General features: G+C 37.1%; 1 protein-coding gene across 4 annotated transcripts in view; it reads right to left on the minus strand.

The window, feature by feature from the left end:
- LOC140146817 (protein CBFA2T1-like) overlaps positions 1 to 17,663 on the minus strand; it is a 181,687-nt gene that overhangs the window by 38,054 nt on the left and 125,970 nt on the right. Inside the window, exon 1 of one of the 4 annotated variants that reach the window (XM_072168697.1) lies at positions 6,777 to 7,415. The exons of the other annotated variants lie outside the window; for them this stretch is intronic. Within the exon in view, the coding sequence (XP_072024798.1) occupies positions 6,777 to 6,885 (109 nt within the window). The 5' untranslated portion in view covers positions 6,886 to 7,415. Of the gene's footprint in view, positions 1 to 6,776; positions 7,416 to 17,663 lie in introns of those variants that run through there. 4 annotated transcript variants of the gene reach the window in all.

The raw sequence follows: 17,663 nt of genomic DNA on the forward strand, positions 1-17,663 counted from the left end.
AGAATTAAACAAATTTCAATTGTTTTTAGATTTAAATGCTCCAATTTTGTCACACAGTTCTAAAAACAATGTTCACAATTTTGGTATTTTTTTTTACATTTATCTATCTATCTAAATATATTTATTTATTTGCAATTTAAAGACCATGAAAATTAACATAGCACGAATAATTCCGCTCACAAGTTACATGGTAACAATATCAGCTATCAATAAGCGCAATATGTTGGCACACCAATCAATACCCATGTGATCATCGCCATCTGGATAACGTTATTGTAACACATTTAAACACCTATTTTCACAAACTGTCCAAGTTTAACTAGACTTGTAAGCAAAATTCTTGAATAAATCAACACACAAAACTATAAATTAAAGGCCTATCATTCAGCGATTTTCTGTGGAAAATTTGTCCAAATGATCAATGTCTAGCTAAATTACGTAAAAAAATCCACTCTGAAAGTGTACATTGTTATCCACAGTATCTACTGCTCGTACCATGTCAAATTCGGCAGCCTTGTCGTGCGATAAGAAAAAATGGAAGACTGGAAGTAAAAACGAAATCCATGATATTCATGTACTAACAATTAACAATGGTGCAAACATCTGAATTTTGATTATTTTTACTATTCTCTGAATGTGCAAATCACTGAATGAAGATAAAAGCATTCTGTGCATTAAATTGACAAGAGTAAACAATTCCAAAAATAAAAAAATTTCTATTAACTTGATTTTCCTTGACACATCAGATTTAAATAAAAGAAAAAGCATCATGCTGGCATGCTACACTGGCTGTTTTTTTCTGAAGGGCAGGTACATTTGCCAGTTTTGAATTTTAATGAAAACTACTACTGTAAAAGTGGAAATTCTCTATTTTAAAGTGAAATTTCACTATCACTGTCAATTTCACTACAACAGAGTAAAACGTCAACTCTGTTTACAGAGCCATGAGAGGAACAAGTTTGAGTGTTCCTTATTATGTCTCCTTGAAGAGTGAACATTTTAATATTTTGCAGTGAATTCACTCCTTCAGAGTGCTCTTTTGGGAGTAATTTTCACTCTTTTTGGAGTGTAAAAATGTATACTCACTCTTTTGCATTTAGAGAGACTAAACAAGCTCTTACTTGTATCAGATTGTTTTCTATTGACAATGTTCACAAACTTCTATACCTTATACCAGCAACTGTCAAAATCCAGCAGCATATTGCGCTTCAGTATGGTCATGTGATAGCCTGCGCCATATGGACACATTCAATGCCAACAACTTTATTATTACACAAGCAATCTGCTGGTACTTCAATGGCTTGTTTCATATCAATTGTATTGTTGCAAAGCTGGAAACATATTGAACACGACAGGCTCATCAAATCATTGTCACCGATTGGACATATTTGGTGTGTATAATTTGTTAAGTTTAACCTAGACTGGGGAGTACTCAGTACAAATGGGATGACCATAGGGGTACACAAACATAGGTAGCATTTTTGGCCTTTTGATATATCAATGACCCCTTTTGCTAGGCTAATTTTGGTAAATGGATGGGTCCTTTTTCAGAATTTTCTCAATTATTTCAGAAAATAGCCCAATTTTGCCTCACTCTAGCCAAAATGTTTGAAATTTCCTAAAACATTTTTGGCAAAATTTGTAAAAATTAAGACAATTTGGGTTAAATTCAGCTGCAAATGTTGACTTTTGGTATATCGATGGGTCTAATTTTGCTTGATCACACCACATTATATGCACTATGTGATGAGAATTTAAAATCAAAGCTTGAAGATTTCATAAAGTGTGTAAAAGCCTCAATACCAATGTAGGTCTGTTTTCTTCCTGTTTTGAACAACTTCTTTATTTTAATAAATTTATATTTAAGGTGTGTGTTACATGTCAATTATAAATAGGATGTTGACCTATAATTATATGACATTTTTCTTGTTTCATGTCAAAAGAACAAAATAATGTCTGTGTTTAGTCATCAGGATTGTATGACAAATTTAACCTGAAAAAATATCAGTAACCAAATTACTCAGAAATCATAGCCCATAGGCGGCAGGTGGTGTTTATGTAGGCCAATGACTATCTGATACCTACCTATGGCTACATTGTACTTAGCCATTATAATTGTTATTTCATAAACATATAGGCCTACTTTTCCAATGGTATCAATTCTTATTTCAATAACAAATGCTTCATGTGTGTTTTCTCTTTCATTTTTTGTCAGGGGGTACTTTTCTTTTTCATTTTATGTCCCTCTATCCACGCTACTGTCGCACTCCCAAAAACGACAAGGCATGAAACCATAGACCCCCAATATAGGCCTACACGTAGGCCCTACAGTCTATGACAATGATGACTATGAGTATGACCATAGACCCTAGAATGAAACTTCCCCTCCAAAGTGTGTGGTTAGGATGGTTAATAGCTCCACCTTAAATATCATGCAGCTGTTTCTAGCCACCTTAATGTGACTGATATGTTTTCCATTGGAGTCCAGGTGCACCATATCCATCATGGACAAGTCATCTATATGATGAGTACCAGGGCTCGTTAACACTCATTAACATAATTAACTAAGATGTCCAGATGCTAGGCATATCAGGAAAACAGAAAGGATGCAGAGCTTGGGCTAATTAGATCATGTTGGGTTTGACGATAAACAAACCACTGAAATAATGGTGAAGGGAGCCATGCATTCTATAGTGACAGCTGGATGGCTACTTTTTCTACAATATTTCAAGGGAGAATTTATATTGATGGGAAGTTTGAAATTTTAGGGACGCACCATTTGATACTCAGGGGGGGGGGGGGGGGGGGAGCCAAAAGCGGCAAGTTTTTTTTTTTTTTAAATTTCATGCATTATACACAGTTAGGTGGGGAAGGTTTTTTTTTTTTTTTAGTGTTGGTGGGGAAAGTTTTTTTTTTTTGCTCATGTAGTGGGTGAAGTTTTTTTTTTTTGAAAAACTTCCTACCCCCACCCTGAGAATCTAATGGTGCGTCCCTTATACATTGTGAATTTTGTCAAGTTTCAGAATTTTGAAATATCCCAGATCACATAAAATTATTTTATTGAGGTGTTTATGAATTTTCTGCAATTTATCATGTATGAAGAATATGATCTGTGATTGGGTGATAGGACACAGAATCAGTAGATGATACTCCAAATTCAAAATTGAAAATTCAATGATGAATGCTTTTGGATGGCAAAGAAAATTGAATAATCACAGCTTCTAGAATCTGTGGAATAATAAGTTAGATGTTAGGATGTTCTTATTTTACGAAAAATACTGGAACACAATATTGTTTCATTTAGGGCCTAGCAATATTTTTTTATTAAATCAAAAATCAAAAAAAATTATGCCCTTGCTATCCCTAAAATATCACTGTCTTTTGTGGATCAGAACACGAGTTCCAGAAGGCGAATGACAACCTGAAAATGTTCAAGTTCATTTCTTGATGTTCAAGTTCATTTTTTGATGTTCAAGTTCATTTTTGATGACCAAGTTCATTATTTGATGTGCGAGTTCATTTTTTGATGTTCAAGTTCATTTTTAGATGTTCAAGTTCATTTTTAGATGTTCAAGTTAATTTTTTGATATTCAAGTTCATTTTTGATGTTCAAGTTCATTTTTTGATGTTCAAGTTCATTTTTTGATGCTAAGTTAATTTTTTATGTTCAAGTTCATTTTTTGATGTTCAAGTTCATTGTTTAATGTCAAGTTCATTGTTTAATGTTCAAATTTATTTTTAGAGTCCAATAACCTGTAACCTCAATTATATAATCATAGAGCAAAATTTGACCTCAAGTTGCAAAGTATGAGTTTTTGTACCCAAATCTTCAAAGGTCATTCAATGAATGTACAAATGTATTGGGGTTAAAGACATGTGCCCTGATAGATGAGCATGTACGGTAGTGGATCCTAGTGGATCTTTTTTAAAAAAAGGCATTTGATACTGTAAACCATGCCATTTTGATCAAAAAATTACAGTGTTATGGAATCAGCAAATACAGTATTGATTGGTTCAGTAGTTATCTTTCAAACAGAACCCAAGCTACATCTGTTAATGGTTCTCTTTCTGATTTTGAACTTATTAGTTACGGAGTGCCTCAAGGTTCAATACTTGGACCTCTCCTTTTATTGTTTTCATTAATGATTTACCAAACTGTCTTAAATTTACTAAGATCAGCATGTATGCTGATGATACTATTATTTACTGTGCTGGCAAAAACCCAGCTGATATTGTACATAACCTTAATAATGACCTTTCTTCAATGAAACAGTGGCTTGACAATAATAAGCTAAGTTTGAATGTAAATAAGACTAAATTTATTATGCTTGGAACACCATAAAGATTGGCTAAAATTAATGATGATGTTTTGAATGTTCATATTAATGGTGATATTATTGAAAGAGTTTTCTCTTGCACCCATTTGGGTATAATAATTGATAGTAATTTAAATTGGCATGATCATATTGATTATTTGTTGAAGAAGTCTGCCAGGAGTATTTCTATGATCAGGAGGGCTAAGTCATTAGTTCCCATGAGTGCTCTCAAGCTTATATACAACTCTATTGTTGCACCACATTTCAATTATTGTAATATAATATGGGGTAATTGTACCAAAACAGATTCAATTAAGTTGCAACGAATGCAGGCAAGAGCTGCTAGATATATTTGCAATGTTCCTTGGGACACATCAGGGTCTGAAGTTCTTAATCAACTCAGCTGGTTGACACTTGCTGAAATAAGAAACATCCATTTGGCAGAGTTCATGTTCAGGGTTACAAACAACATACTTCCTGATAATATTTGCATGTTATTTGAGAAAAAGGAATATAATTATAATCTCAGGCGTAATCCAAATAATGTTGATGTTCCTTTTCCTTCAAATAACTTTAAGAAACGAGTCTTTCATACAGGGGTGCTCATCTATGGAGCGATCTCTCAGCTGAAGCACAGTTGTGTGATAGACCTGCTGCGTTCAGGAGATTGCTTTACTGTAATTATGAATTGAACTTTGCCTAAATGTTTGCTTTTGGTTATTACTTTGTCAATTGTACTTGCTTTGTATGCTTAATTTATATCACTTTGTCATATCAGAGAAGATGAGAATCATCTTCTCTGGTCATATATAGTTTTTATACTTGTTTTGTATTTCCATTTACTTTTAATATCCTTGATTAATGATGTAATGTAACATGTAAATTTATATAGCAACACGGCCCCAGGGAAGACCAGCTCAAGGGCTGATCTGGGCTTTTCCGTGTATAAATAAAATTGAAATGAAAATGAAAAATGAAAAGTGATATTTACATGGTCAAACATGAACTGTGTCATGACAGGTATCCCATGTTTGAGATCCCAACCCTATTCCAGGTGGGTGACCTTCTTGCCTATGTCAGGATTAACCACATAACAGGGATCAATGCAATCACACTGGCTGACTGGGGCTGACACATGTATGTCAACAATGCATGAATGAATCATTGTGTTCTGGCTTCCCCCCTTCCCCATCAGGAAAAGACATGTCTGTCATTTCCAGGCAGGGGGTATGTTGACCTCAACATATTGGCCATATGGCCATTTAACACACAGCAGGATGACATTACAAGTAGGGCTGATCTTCATAATCTATATTAAAAGTAGCCTACAGCATGGACTTGTTAATACATCCTTGCCTATGGTCATTCGTATAAACACAGAATCTGTGGTATAAATCAGTATAGATCATAGGACTACTACATTTTGTATATCTGTACACAACAGAAAAGCCCCATGATCATATAAATTAATATGATATATAACACTTAATTTTTATTTCAAACCCAAAACCTCCTTAGAACCAAAATTTAATGAAAGAAGTGAGTGTGTGTGTGTGTGGGGGGGGGGGGGGTCCTGATTGTTCTTTGTGATACATGCAATAGGCATGATAGGTACATTTGCTCAAAACGGGTTCCAATTCTGGCACAACTTTACATTGCAAATGGCAATTCCTGTGCACTGTGCCCGCATTCTCTCTCTGGTTACTATATGAAAGATCCTCATTTTTAGGATCTTTACCTAATGATCAAATAATACACGTATAAAGGAAAACTGTTCCCTCCTGGTCAGACTACAAATGATGACACTTGTGTATACCTCCACAGCTAAAACATCCAATAAAAGGAAATAGCATTTGAAATAGAAAAGTGCATGTGGTCATTAAATATTTGTGGCATTCGTTTGACCATCTGTGACCCACTGACAGATGCCTGGTGATATCATTTGAGAGAGCTTGGTAGGTCTATGCACTATGATGCACCCTTCAGCGGAATGGTGTCAATCGCAACATGTTCAAAATGGTGAAATTACATGTACAACTCCCTACTCAAGTTAACTCATCAATGAATCCTTTGCTGAAGGGTGCCATCATTTAGACAATAGGAGTTGATTCAGAGAGTCAGTTTAGCTACATTCGATTTTCAAAGGCTAAATCAGACCATTAACCAGTAAATCCTTTTTACTAGCTAGCTGAGGGGGGATTTAACTGTGGGATTTAACCACAATTATAATGTAGCTAGGCCTACAATGTACATGCTAAATTGACTCTTTGAATCAACTCCTAAAATAGACTTTCGATTAATTCCTTAATTACACCCCTTACTCACCAGCATATAAGTCCTTTGCTCAAAGGGGCTTTATCTACCATTTAGACTCAGTTTAGCTCCCGGAGTTAGCTACATACCAACTTGACTCTTTGAATCAACTCCTTAAATTGACCCCCGAATTGACCCTTTACTCACCAGTAAACCCTTTGCTGAAGGGGGCTTTGACCACCATTGATGTAGCTGGTAATACAGGCTTTCCAACAGGCGGTGATGGTAAACCCTTGATCCCACACAGTAAACTCATTTAGGTAGGTGCTACTTGTAGTACTATTCCTTATGAATCCAAATTCTCAAGCAAATGATATCAGTCCAATTTTGGGTATAAATCCTAGCATACAGGCCCTGTTCGAGTACATAACATGGACAGTCCGAGTGTGGTGGAGTTTTGGTCCTATGAATCCTGCAGTGTAGACCAGTCTTCCATCAAGTCAGTACTTTCATGTACCACAGTCAATCAATGACTGAACTTGAATCCCAAATTTCTGTCCACTATAGTACCAGCTGCAGTTTGATAACACTATGCACAATTCAAACCAGTCAGTGCAGTGTTGCCATACATGTAAATACACCATGCCAGTTCGTCAGTAGTACTATAATTTCGTCCTTTAACTTCCCTGCTTATTAACATCCGCAGAAGCGATTCATTGATAAATTTAACATCCAAGCTCGCAATTGTCTAATCCAGTATGTTTGTAAGTCTGTGACAGTGTAGTAATAATATATCATCTGCTACTCAAAACCGTATTCATCCAAATTTCATCATTACAAACTCAGTGTAACCACAGAACAGAGTTGAGTGAGTGAGCCAACACCAGATGTCCACATGTGTGTGTGTTTGTTGCCATTCAGCCCCTGTCAACTGAAACTGCCCTTTGTTATTATTCAACTAACTCTTCCACATACCATACACACACCATTGTCATTAATCAACTCTTCCACAAACACCATGTGTACACATTATATATTTTCAACACTGCAGCACTGCACTGACTGTGCTTCCAACACACAGGCTACACCCAGTCAGCTCACTGACAACTTTACCAGATGTGCAGCCACTAATTCATGAATAATGCATGAGCCGTTGACACTGTGCACCAATAGCAGACTATCCCATCAGCTGCAAAAATACTTTGGACCCCTACATTTTATTAATAGGGGTATGGAATCTTGACCTTGTAAAAATATAACTCTTTGTGTACAGTCTTCTTTCATGGGCAGATGTCAGCCATGTTTTATAGCAAAAACTAAAATGTGTTGCCGAATGATTTAATATCCCTATTTTAAACATTTCTAAAATGAATGTTAAAAAATACTGAAATTAACCATGCTAATTAAACAACACAAAACACAACACAATAAATTAATTTCCAGCCTTCTTCATATAGATACATTTTGACAGCAGACATCATGCATGGTTCACATCACATTAAACTCATCAGCACTTAAAGGGCTACTCACCAGCTGTTCCTTGTTAGTTCAGATGTGGATCAGGCTATTGTCATATCCAACAACTGGTAATTTTAAACAGTGTTTATTTTTAGAAACACATCATGCATGGGGGCGCAAGTTGCATGATCATTGCCACAAATACCGACTCTAAATATTATATACCTGAGATAATACTGACCGGTTGAGAAAAAAACCTCTTTTTTCCACCTGTCAAAATGTGTGAAAATTTTTGCCACAAAAATTGACCATTTTGGCAGTATTTTGACAAGTTTACTCCTGCCACAAGCACCTTGAACCTGTCTTATTGTAATACAACCAATTAATGTTGGTAAAGCTTCACCAATCACTTGGTATTCAAAAGCCATGCACATTGAGGTCACCAAACCCATGATAGGGTAGCCCAATTGGGCCACTTTTGAACATTTTCAGCGTTATTGCTTGTCCTATAGAAACCAATGGGTAGCCAGCAAACACAATATTTTGAAAGTGTTTATACAAAGTACATGTAAACATGTTATAAATGTCTTTTGGTTTTGATCAAAATGTTTGAATAATATTTAAATGTCGGGTTGCTTAAATAGGATGAAAACATTTTAAAAACACGAAATAACTAAACAATACAACAACATTTTATATGTTGTCAAAATGTTATTATTGCAAAATATTGTTGGCAAACATTTTTTCAAAATATTTTGTCAACACTTAAATAACATTTATATTAATTTATAGGATGTTTTGTACCAAGTTTTCAAAAATGTTTAATATTAAAACCTTTCAGGCTTATACCCTTAAAACAACACGTTTCTTGTTTGCTGGGTAAGAAACAATTGGGCAAATTTTCAACACTCCTGTCACATAACTGGTCAGTGGCCATACCATGACTTCAGATGGGGTGGGGAGGGCAAAGGGGTGGGGAGGGCAAAGGGGGAGGGAGGCAACTTTCAAAGGGGGGAAATTTGACAAAAATGGCACAAAATGTCAACAACAACAAAACTACAAAATCTTAAATGTGACAGGGTGGTCATCATCCCAATCCCAGGAAGAGCTAGGAAGACTTCTCTTGCCCCCTCCCACGCTGCTGGAACAGGTGATTATAATGAAAATTGGGTGACTTTTTCAATATATCTGCAACCCTAGACCTAGATGCCTATTCACAAGGTAACTGTCAGGGGTAACTGTACTAAACACTTGTTTCTTCACATGGTGAGGTTTTGACAGATATCTATTTAGCACTTTTAAAAGGGTTAAACCAAACAAGATGTAGAACAAGCTGCAGGTTTTGAACTTTTCTGGCATCAATTTAACCCCTATCTGGGGCTTGATGGGAGAAATATTTCAAGAATTAAGAGATTCATCTTTACACAGATGGCTACATAACTTAACCCTAACACCCCAGGCCTATTTTGGCGAGGGGAAGGAAAGAAGGAAGAAAGAAAGAAAGAAAGAAAGAAAGAAAGAAAGGAAAAGAGAAAACCTTTTTCTCTGGTTTTGAACCAGGGTCCATTTAAACTTCAATATGTTATATTTATACTTCTCATGATCTTTTCTTAGCTCACCAAGAAATTTGCTCCCCTGGTTGCTGAAGTTCTGTATACGCGCCTGAAGTCCCAGGGTAAATTGGGGAGGAGGAGGATGTCAATTGGGTTACATACATTTCGGAACAAGAGCAACCGTTCTAGACAATCCAGAAAAAATGAAAAAAAAAATGCTGCAGCTCTTTTAGGGCGCACCATTAGATTTCAGGGGGGGCATGGGAGTTTTTTGAAGAAAAAAAAACTTTTGCCCACTAGTGAGACGAAAAAAAAAAAACTTTGCCCACTAGTGAGAAGAAAAAAAAAAACAAATTTTGCCTCACTGATAAAAAAAAAAAAAAAAAATTCCCCCCACCCAACTTTGTATAAAAATGTACATTAAAATTGAAAAAAAAAAAATTGGTGTTCTCGGAGAAAAAAAAAAAATTCGCCGCCTTTGGTAAAAAAAAAATTCTGCCTGACCCAAAACTCCCATGCCCCCCTGAGAATCTAATGGTGCGTCCCTTACCTCACACACCTGATTCATTTTAACACCACTAATTACTAATTAGAACAAGCGAGACAATTACTATCATTCGTTGTAAGCGCCACAGACTTGTATTTTTCAATAATGTGCTATTGATTATTGACGCAAATGTGCCAGTGCCACGCACACTGCCAGCTAGGTGACTACGACATCTGGTTTACATCCACACGGAACCCATCACGTCATTAAGATGAAATGTAGAAGTCTATTATATCAGTATTATCACTATGCATCAAGCAGCCTCAGTTCCGATGGCATAGTTCAATAACCTGCATCCAATAATCATAGCCCATTTATCCTCATGTTGCGGGTATGAGTTTTAGTACCCATAAAATGTTTAAACGTCACATACCATGAATGCACAAAAGTACGGGTGTGAGACTGCAGACAATAAGTTCAAAATTTTCTATAAAATTTCAAAAAATTCAATAGTATCTATTTCCATGACTTTAATTGGAATCAGCATGAAAAATGCATAAAAAATGAGTACAAACAAGCCCAGTATTGGGGGGGGGCATTACCAGGATTTTGGTGTGAGGGGGCAAAGCCAGATTTTCATCCCCATTTGTCAATTTTTTGTCCCCTTTTCGGTCAAGAACAGTTTGCTCTTTACTGTCCCCATTTTGTCCCTGAAAAATTTCTGTGGGGCACTCTGCATCCACCTTCCCCCTGGCTACACTACTGGGGTAAGAAGGGGCAAGATATCACAAATGTGTACCATTGTAAAGCCTGGTGGATAGTCACAGCGTTTTTCTAGCAGCGGCAAATCGCGCGATTTCTATCAACGTGTGCGACTTTTTCGGCTAAAAGTGTGCGACTTATCACGCTTTCAATTGCGAGAAAAAAATTATAGGCTGCCGTTGCCAGTCTATTATGGTGACATATGTTGCCTAAATAATAGCGTCTTCTCCATTTTTATGCATTTTATAACAGTGTCATTTTCGTATGAAGTATAATAGGATACCAGTGATTTTTGAAGGACAATTTAAGATTTTCTTTCTCTCTCTCCAGTCTCTTGTGTTTTGAATATTTGCCGCGAAATAGATCACATGTAGGAAAATAATAGTCTTGCACATTGGCCAATACTCCGGCGGAGTCAAACGGTCAGGCTAAAAAACCTAATAGAGGTTATCCATGTTCTATAAGTTGCATATCCTATCAGCGACTGCTATACATTGTTTAGGTCCTAAACTTTAGGACTTTCAAAACAAGTACCTGCATGTGTAACCATGACTGCTTCAAACTAGAAGGCTATATATTTGTACACAAATACGGCTATACCCGCATGTTATCGGTGTACCCAAACTTACAGTCCTTATTTGCTGAGGACTTAAAATAAAGAAATTGTAAAATGTCGCCCAATTGGGCAGAAAATGTGTAAAAAGTGAAAGTCCAAGTCACAAGCTTTAATTGAATGTAGGTTGCACTGTCGTAGCACTTAAAAAATAAAGAAATTGTAAAAAGTCCCCTCCTAGGGGAGTCGTCTCTCTTACTCTCCATAGGTTGCTGTTGTCAGTATCTCTTACTCACAGTGAGGCTATGCAATATGATTAGGGGGAAATTATTCCAGAGGGAGTATGTAAATTAAATGGAACAGCTATTTCAGAGGGAGTATGTAAATTATACGGAACAGCCTTTTTTGGGGCCATTTCAGATGGAGTATGTAAATTAAATGGAACAGCCAATGGGTATGTAATTTAACTGGAACAGCCTTAACGCTTCACGCTGGTATTTCCAATTATGATATAATACGATCTGTCTGTTTAGTCCTACGTGTGTGGGGTGGATGGGTGTGTGGGTGTTAGTAACAATATAATTCTCAGGTGCTATCTGTGTACAAATTCTGAGCCCGAAGCTGCTTTCTTTGATGAGAAAGCCCGCCCTTTGTTTTAACATTTGGGGCCCTGGGGCCCATAATATTTGACTTATGAGGCCCATGTACATAATTATGTTGAAGTATAATTCTCTAGTGCTATCAGTAGACTCAAGCTGGCCACTGTAGCTACTTTATTTATAACGACCGGTCCTATGTTTTAGCGTTTGGGGCCCTGGGGCCAATATTATGTGATATATGGGGCTCATATGTACATATAACAATATAATGCTCAGGTGCAATCTGTTTACAAACTCTGAGCCATAAAGCTGCTTTATATGATGAGAAACGGCCGGCCCTTTGTTCTAACATTTGGGGCCCTGGGGCCCAATATATATGACTTATGGGGCTCATGTACATATGTTAAAGTATGATTCTCAAGTGCTATCAGTAGACTCAAGCTGGGCATTGTAGCTGCTTTATTTACTGAGTAACGGCCGGCCCTATGTTTTAGCGTTTGGGGCCCTGGGCCCATATTATGTGATATATGGGGGTTATATATACATATGACAATATAATACTAAAAGACCTATCTGTGTACCAAGTCTGAACCCTGTAGCTACTTTATTTGCTGAGAAACAGCCGGCCCTTTGTTTTAACATTAGGGCCCTGGGGCCCCCAACCTTGTACATCTGGGGCCAAAATGGGCAAAAGGCACATCTACAACTTAGGGCCTATACATATGCCACATATGAGCCCTAGTGATCTTGTACTTTTAGAGCTAGGCTTGTCAATCTGTTGCACCATATTTTAACATTTGGGCCCCTGGGGCCCATAATATATAACATACGGGGCTCTTGTATATTTGTAAATATAGAGTACACCTAGGGATATCAGTGTACCAACTCAGGGCCCTGAGGCTGCTTCATTTGATGAGAAATGGTGTGCTTTGTATTTTCACATTTGGGCCCCTGGGGCCCGTGACCTTTGACCTCTGGGACCAAGATGGGCAAAAGGCACTTCTACGGGGTAGGGCCCATAAGTGTACCACATATGGGCCCTGGGGCCCTTGTAGTTTTAGCGCTAGCCTTGACAGAATGATGTGTTTGATAGGAAAAGAAGAAGATGGAGAAGAAGAAGAAACCACAGGATGGCAATATACCCGTTCATGCTTCGCATGCGGGTATAAATAGCCCGCCAAAGTCATGCAGGTAACTCCGAGGTCGTGCATTGAATTGGTTTGAATGAGGAATACTATGGGAATCAGCGCCTTTTGTTAGAGGTCACGCATGAGTAAAGTGGATAACCTCTATAGGCCTGTAGTAAAATAATAATAATAATTATACAGTAAATGGTAGGCCCTATAGACGAATCCAATTTCACGCATTCCTACACCTCAATGGCAGCCATAGCTGGGTCCCAGTCGGCCCCATCTCACCTAAAATGTGAAATGATGCGGCCTTGGAGGGTATTTTAAACTGCATTCTATCACCCGTGTTAGACAAAAGAATGATGGCAGTTTACAACACAAAAGAATCTAACATCGAATTTTAAGCGGCTTTAATCCACCCAATTGGGAAATCACAACACCAGTTTGGTACTCGGGTACCCAGTAATGGCCGACCAAATCCTGTCCATGATTTGGCTCGTTGGATTCGTCTACCACTGAGGATCATGAAAGTAGCCTATTGATCACCGCACATACTGATGCACATACTGACTATTAAATTGTGCTGAAAAGATCTATCTCTTCCTTGCATCCACACCTTCGATATTTAATAACGAGTAGCAATGGATTGCCAGGAATTCATTTTCTTTTGGACATCACAATAATCACCCGACGTATGAGGATATTGTCGTCGGTCAAGTTCGCCATGATGTCTGTGATTTCTTCATGCTTATTTGGGACAGAAAATCGCCAGCTAAAATCGTTTTCAGTAGAAAAAATTTCAACTGGAAAGTTTTCTATCGCAACTCCTCCGGCGGCAAAAAATGGACTCGCTAGCGTTTTCCGCTGAACAAGTGCGACAAAGTCGCTGTTCGTCGGCGGGAAAAAAATCGCGGCGATTTGCCGCTGCGAGAAAAACGCTGTGACTATCCACCAGGCTTAAGCTTGCATTGTTGTGAGATGAATATACATGCAAGGTCCATAATAATTAGCTTAATTGTCCCTTTTATTTTGGCCATGGACTTCCCAGAATTCCACACAAACAAGGACAGGGAAGATCATGGACTGATGAGTATCACCTTGAAATTGAGGGATTTGGACAAGAATGACCTTCTGTAATACTAATAGCTGCCAGGTGTCATATTTTGAAATGTAGGCCTATAATCCAATGTAAAATACAAGCATTAGGAAAAAAAAAAATATTGTTGTGTTGCCCTCAAGTGGGAAAATTGGGTCGGATGGTCGGATTGTTGTTTTTTTTTAGTTTTTTTTTTAAACCTTCAGTTTTTTTTAAATCCCCTCAAATATTAAATAATGCTTCTTCAATTAGGGACATTTGTCAATTTTGACTTCTGGATACCTGTTATACATCAATTAAAGACTAGTCTTTCAATAAAATATTAATTTTAAGTGAAAAACATTGATATTTTGAACAAATCTGTAAAAATCATCATTCAAAAAAACAAAAAAACAATGGCGACCCTGATTTTTCAGGATTTAGGGTCGGGCAATTGAGGGCAACACAACAATTTATTTTTTTTGGCCTTATGGTCAATATGTCTATAGGGCAGCTATTACTGACAGGACACTAACCCCAATATCAAACTCATATTCCATCTTCATTTGTACATCAATGAATCATTTTTCTTTTTCCTAATTTGTTGAATTATTAACTGACATATAAATTTGTCCCACTATCAAAAACATGTGGCAATACTTCCAAATTTGTACCCCATTACCCACCAACAAAGAACAACACTCATCTTGTTCCAAAACATCTTCACAAAAACAGATGTTTATCCAGCCACTAGACACCCACTTCAACTTTTCAATATCATCTCTGGCACCAAAAATAAACATTTAAAATCAGTGAACTTGTCACCCAAATTCTTGGTATTTCTTTCTTGATTACAATGCCAGGTGTTTCAAATTTAGTCCTAGCCAGACAGGAGAATTTAGAGTAATGATTTAGCAGCTACAAATATGACCCCATAGGGTCACTGTAGATAACCCTGAAGCCCCAGCAGGGGTGGGATGCTGAGCAGTCTGGCAACCTTGGCAGAGACATTGGGTTATCACACTTTTTGGAAATCATTAAACTACATAATTTTGTGAAATTTGTTGTGAAAGGTTCAGGGCCACATCTCATATGAAAGCCTCAGAGCTGAAGCATGCAACTGGCAACTATGCCTGATATGGAAAAGCTTCAGTTGAATCGACTTTGGACAACTTCTTCCATCTTCAATAATAGATGACTCTTCAACTCTTTTCAACAACGCCTGATGCTTGTCCAATTTATACTCTTGATGATGCCAAAGCTGTGCAGTTGTGGTCATTTAGCACCAATGAAATGTGGGGTGGGGTGGGGGCAATTGGCCTGGATTGTCAAAGAGTGGCTAAAAACTAACAAAAAATGGGTCATTTTGCTTATGGAACTTTGCCCCAGGATTAACGCCCATGGTTGCTGTTTGCAAAAGGGGAACATTTTTGTACGAAAATACAACACTAGTTAAAAATGACATATAATACAGACAGGTCCCAGCAGGGGTACAACAAACCGGCAACCTTGACATACAGCAGTGGCAACACTAGGCAATCACACTTTGTAATAATCACCAGCTGGTTTCTCTCTCCACATCACCATGTGACAAAACACTTTACAATAATATCAACCATATGCAGATGAATTTATAACATCCCTATTGCAATAATGGGCATTGATATAATATTTTTGAACATGGACATGAACAATGCAATGATGACTTTGTGCAGTAATTTGCCAGGCTGTGTTCTGGTCTAGTAAATTACTCCTGGGCCTCCCACTCCCAACTTTCCCCCTTTTGGGAAATACTACTATTTTATCCCTACTGAACAGTTCAACAAAATCCAACAGCACCAAATGACTGCAAGCCTCACATGTGATCCGATTGTGCAATCACCCTAATTAGGCCTAGACCTACATAAAACCAGGTATGAGCCATATCTCTGGATTACATAGAAATAGGCCTACATAATTAAATAACTCACAAATTGCCATGCTTGATGATAATTCTTGATTTTTCCCCCATTGCCTGCTATGTTGAATTTATTGTTATAAAATCTTATTTCATACCCCGGTACTCCTTGAAATCCCAGTAAACATGTACCTAGGACCCGGGACGTCGGACTAGAATGTAAAAATAACAAGTCAGTCCATCCCTCTGAGAAAAGAGTGGATGAAAAACCTTTTATTTCCCTTGACGGAGAAAACCAACGGGATGTGATATACTAAATAACATCACCAAACCCAACATGTTTTCACGTTTTTAGCCCCATATGAGACAGCGCTCTCTCTTAAATTTGGCCATAAGGCCAAATAAAAAAATAAACATGTTTCACGTCCCCTCCCGCTTCCTTTTTTGAGGTTTTCTCAAATAAATTTTTATTTTTTGAAATTCAGTTATAACTTTTCAAAAAATATGTCTAAGAAGTTGGGATGCTTTCTATAGCCTTGTTAAGATACAAGAAACATTTTAGGAAGGTTTTGTGATCATTAGAGGGGGTGTAACTCTCAGAACAACAAATAAAAAGGGCCTCCTCCTTTTTCCAGGCATTATTGTATATACGGATTATGCGCTAAAACAGCTCTAAGTATGGGTATTTACACCAATTTTGCGATAAAAATAGAAAATAAAAGCCCCTCTTCCTCCTTTTTTTGAAAACCGGACGTGAAACATGTTTTATTTTTTACTTGGCCTAATTGATACACAATAATTATTATTTTGATATCAACGAAACAAAAAGCAATACTCTGATTGTAATAAAACACACCTGCAGACAGGGAAAACCCTCCCATGTTTGAAAAAATAAAATGCTTGGTTCAAAAACATAAAATTATACATTAAGGTTAAACAAAGTGTTGAAGGGCTTTACCTCCAGAAAAAATGTATTATTACCTTATACGTAAGAAAATATGTCTACTTATCATGTGAAATAAAAAAATCCGGAAAAAAATGTGTGAAAATGTGTTTTTAGCCTATTTTTTTAGCTCTTGTCAAGCACTATTATTCGATTTGTTTACAAGCGCCAAGCAACTGTCGTCTAGGAGAGTGATTGACACCTTTATTATTAGAGAAGAATGGAATCTGTATAGTTCATGAATATTCATGTAGTATTTATACAACCTGTATCCCAGCCATTTTGCTTAGCTATCATAATCGTTCATATAAGGCGCCCATATGATCCATGGTGTTAAACTGATATTCAGCAACTTTATATCTCTCGATCTTTGCGATCCGAAATATTGAATTTCAACTTTAGGCACATCTCTAGCAAGATAATTAAATACCTGTCACAAATAGAGGTCTTGAAATGTTACTTGCAGCGTTAAAAATGTGAATAGAGAACAAATCGGGTTCAAACATCTTCAAAAATATGAGGTAATTGTCAACGCCTACTACCAGAATAGCGGAAGAGGGCAGACTTCATAAGGGAGTGTTCATAATATATTTTAGTGGGGACAAAGAATTTGGAACTTATTTCGGGAAATTTCCTG

This window comes from Amphiura filiformis, chromosome 2, assembly GCF_039555335.1.
Source record: "Amphiura filiformis chromosome 2, Afil_fr2py, whole genome shotgun sequence".
NCBI lineage: Eukaryota > Metazoa > Echinodermata > Ophiuroidea > Amphilepidida > Amphiuridae > Amphiura > Amphiura filiformis.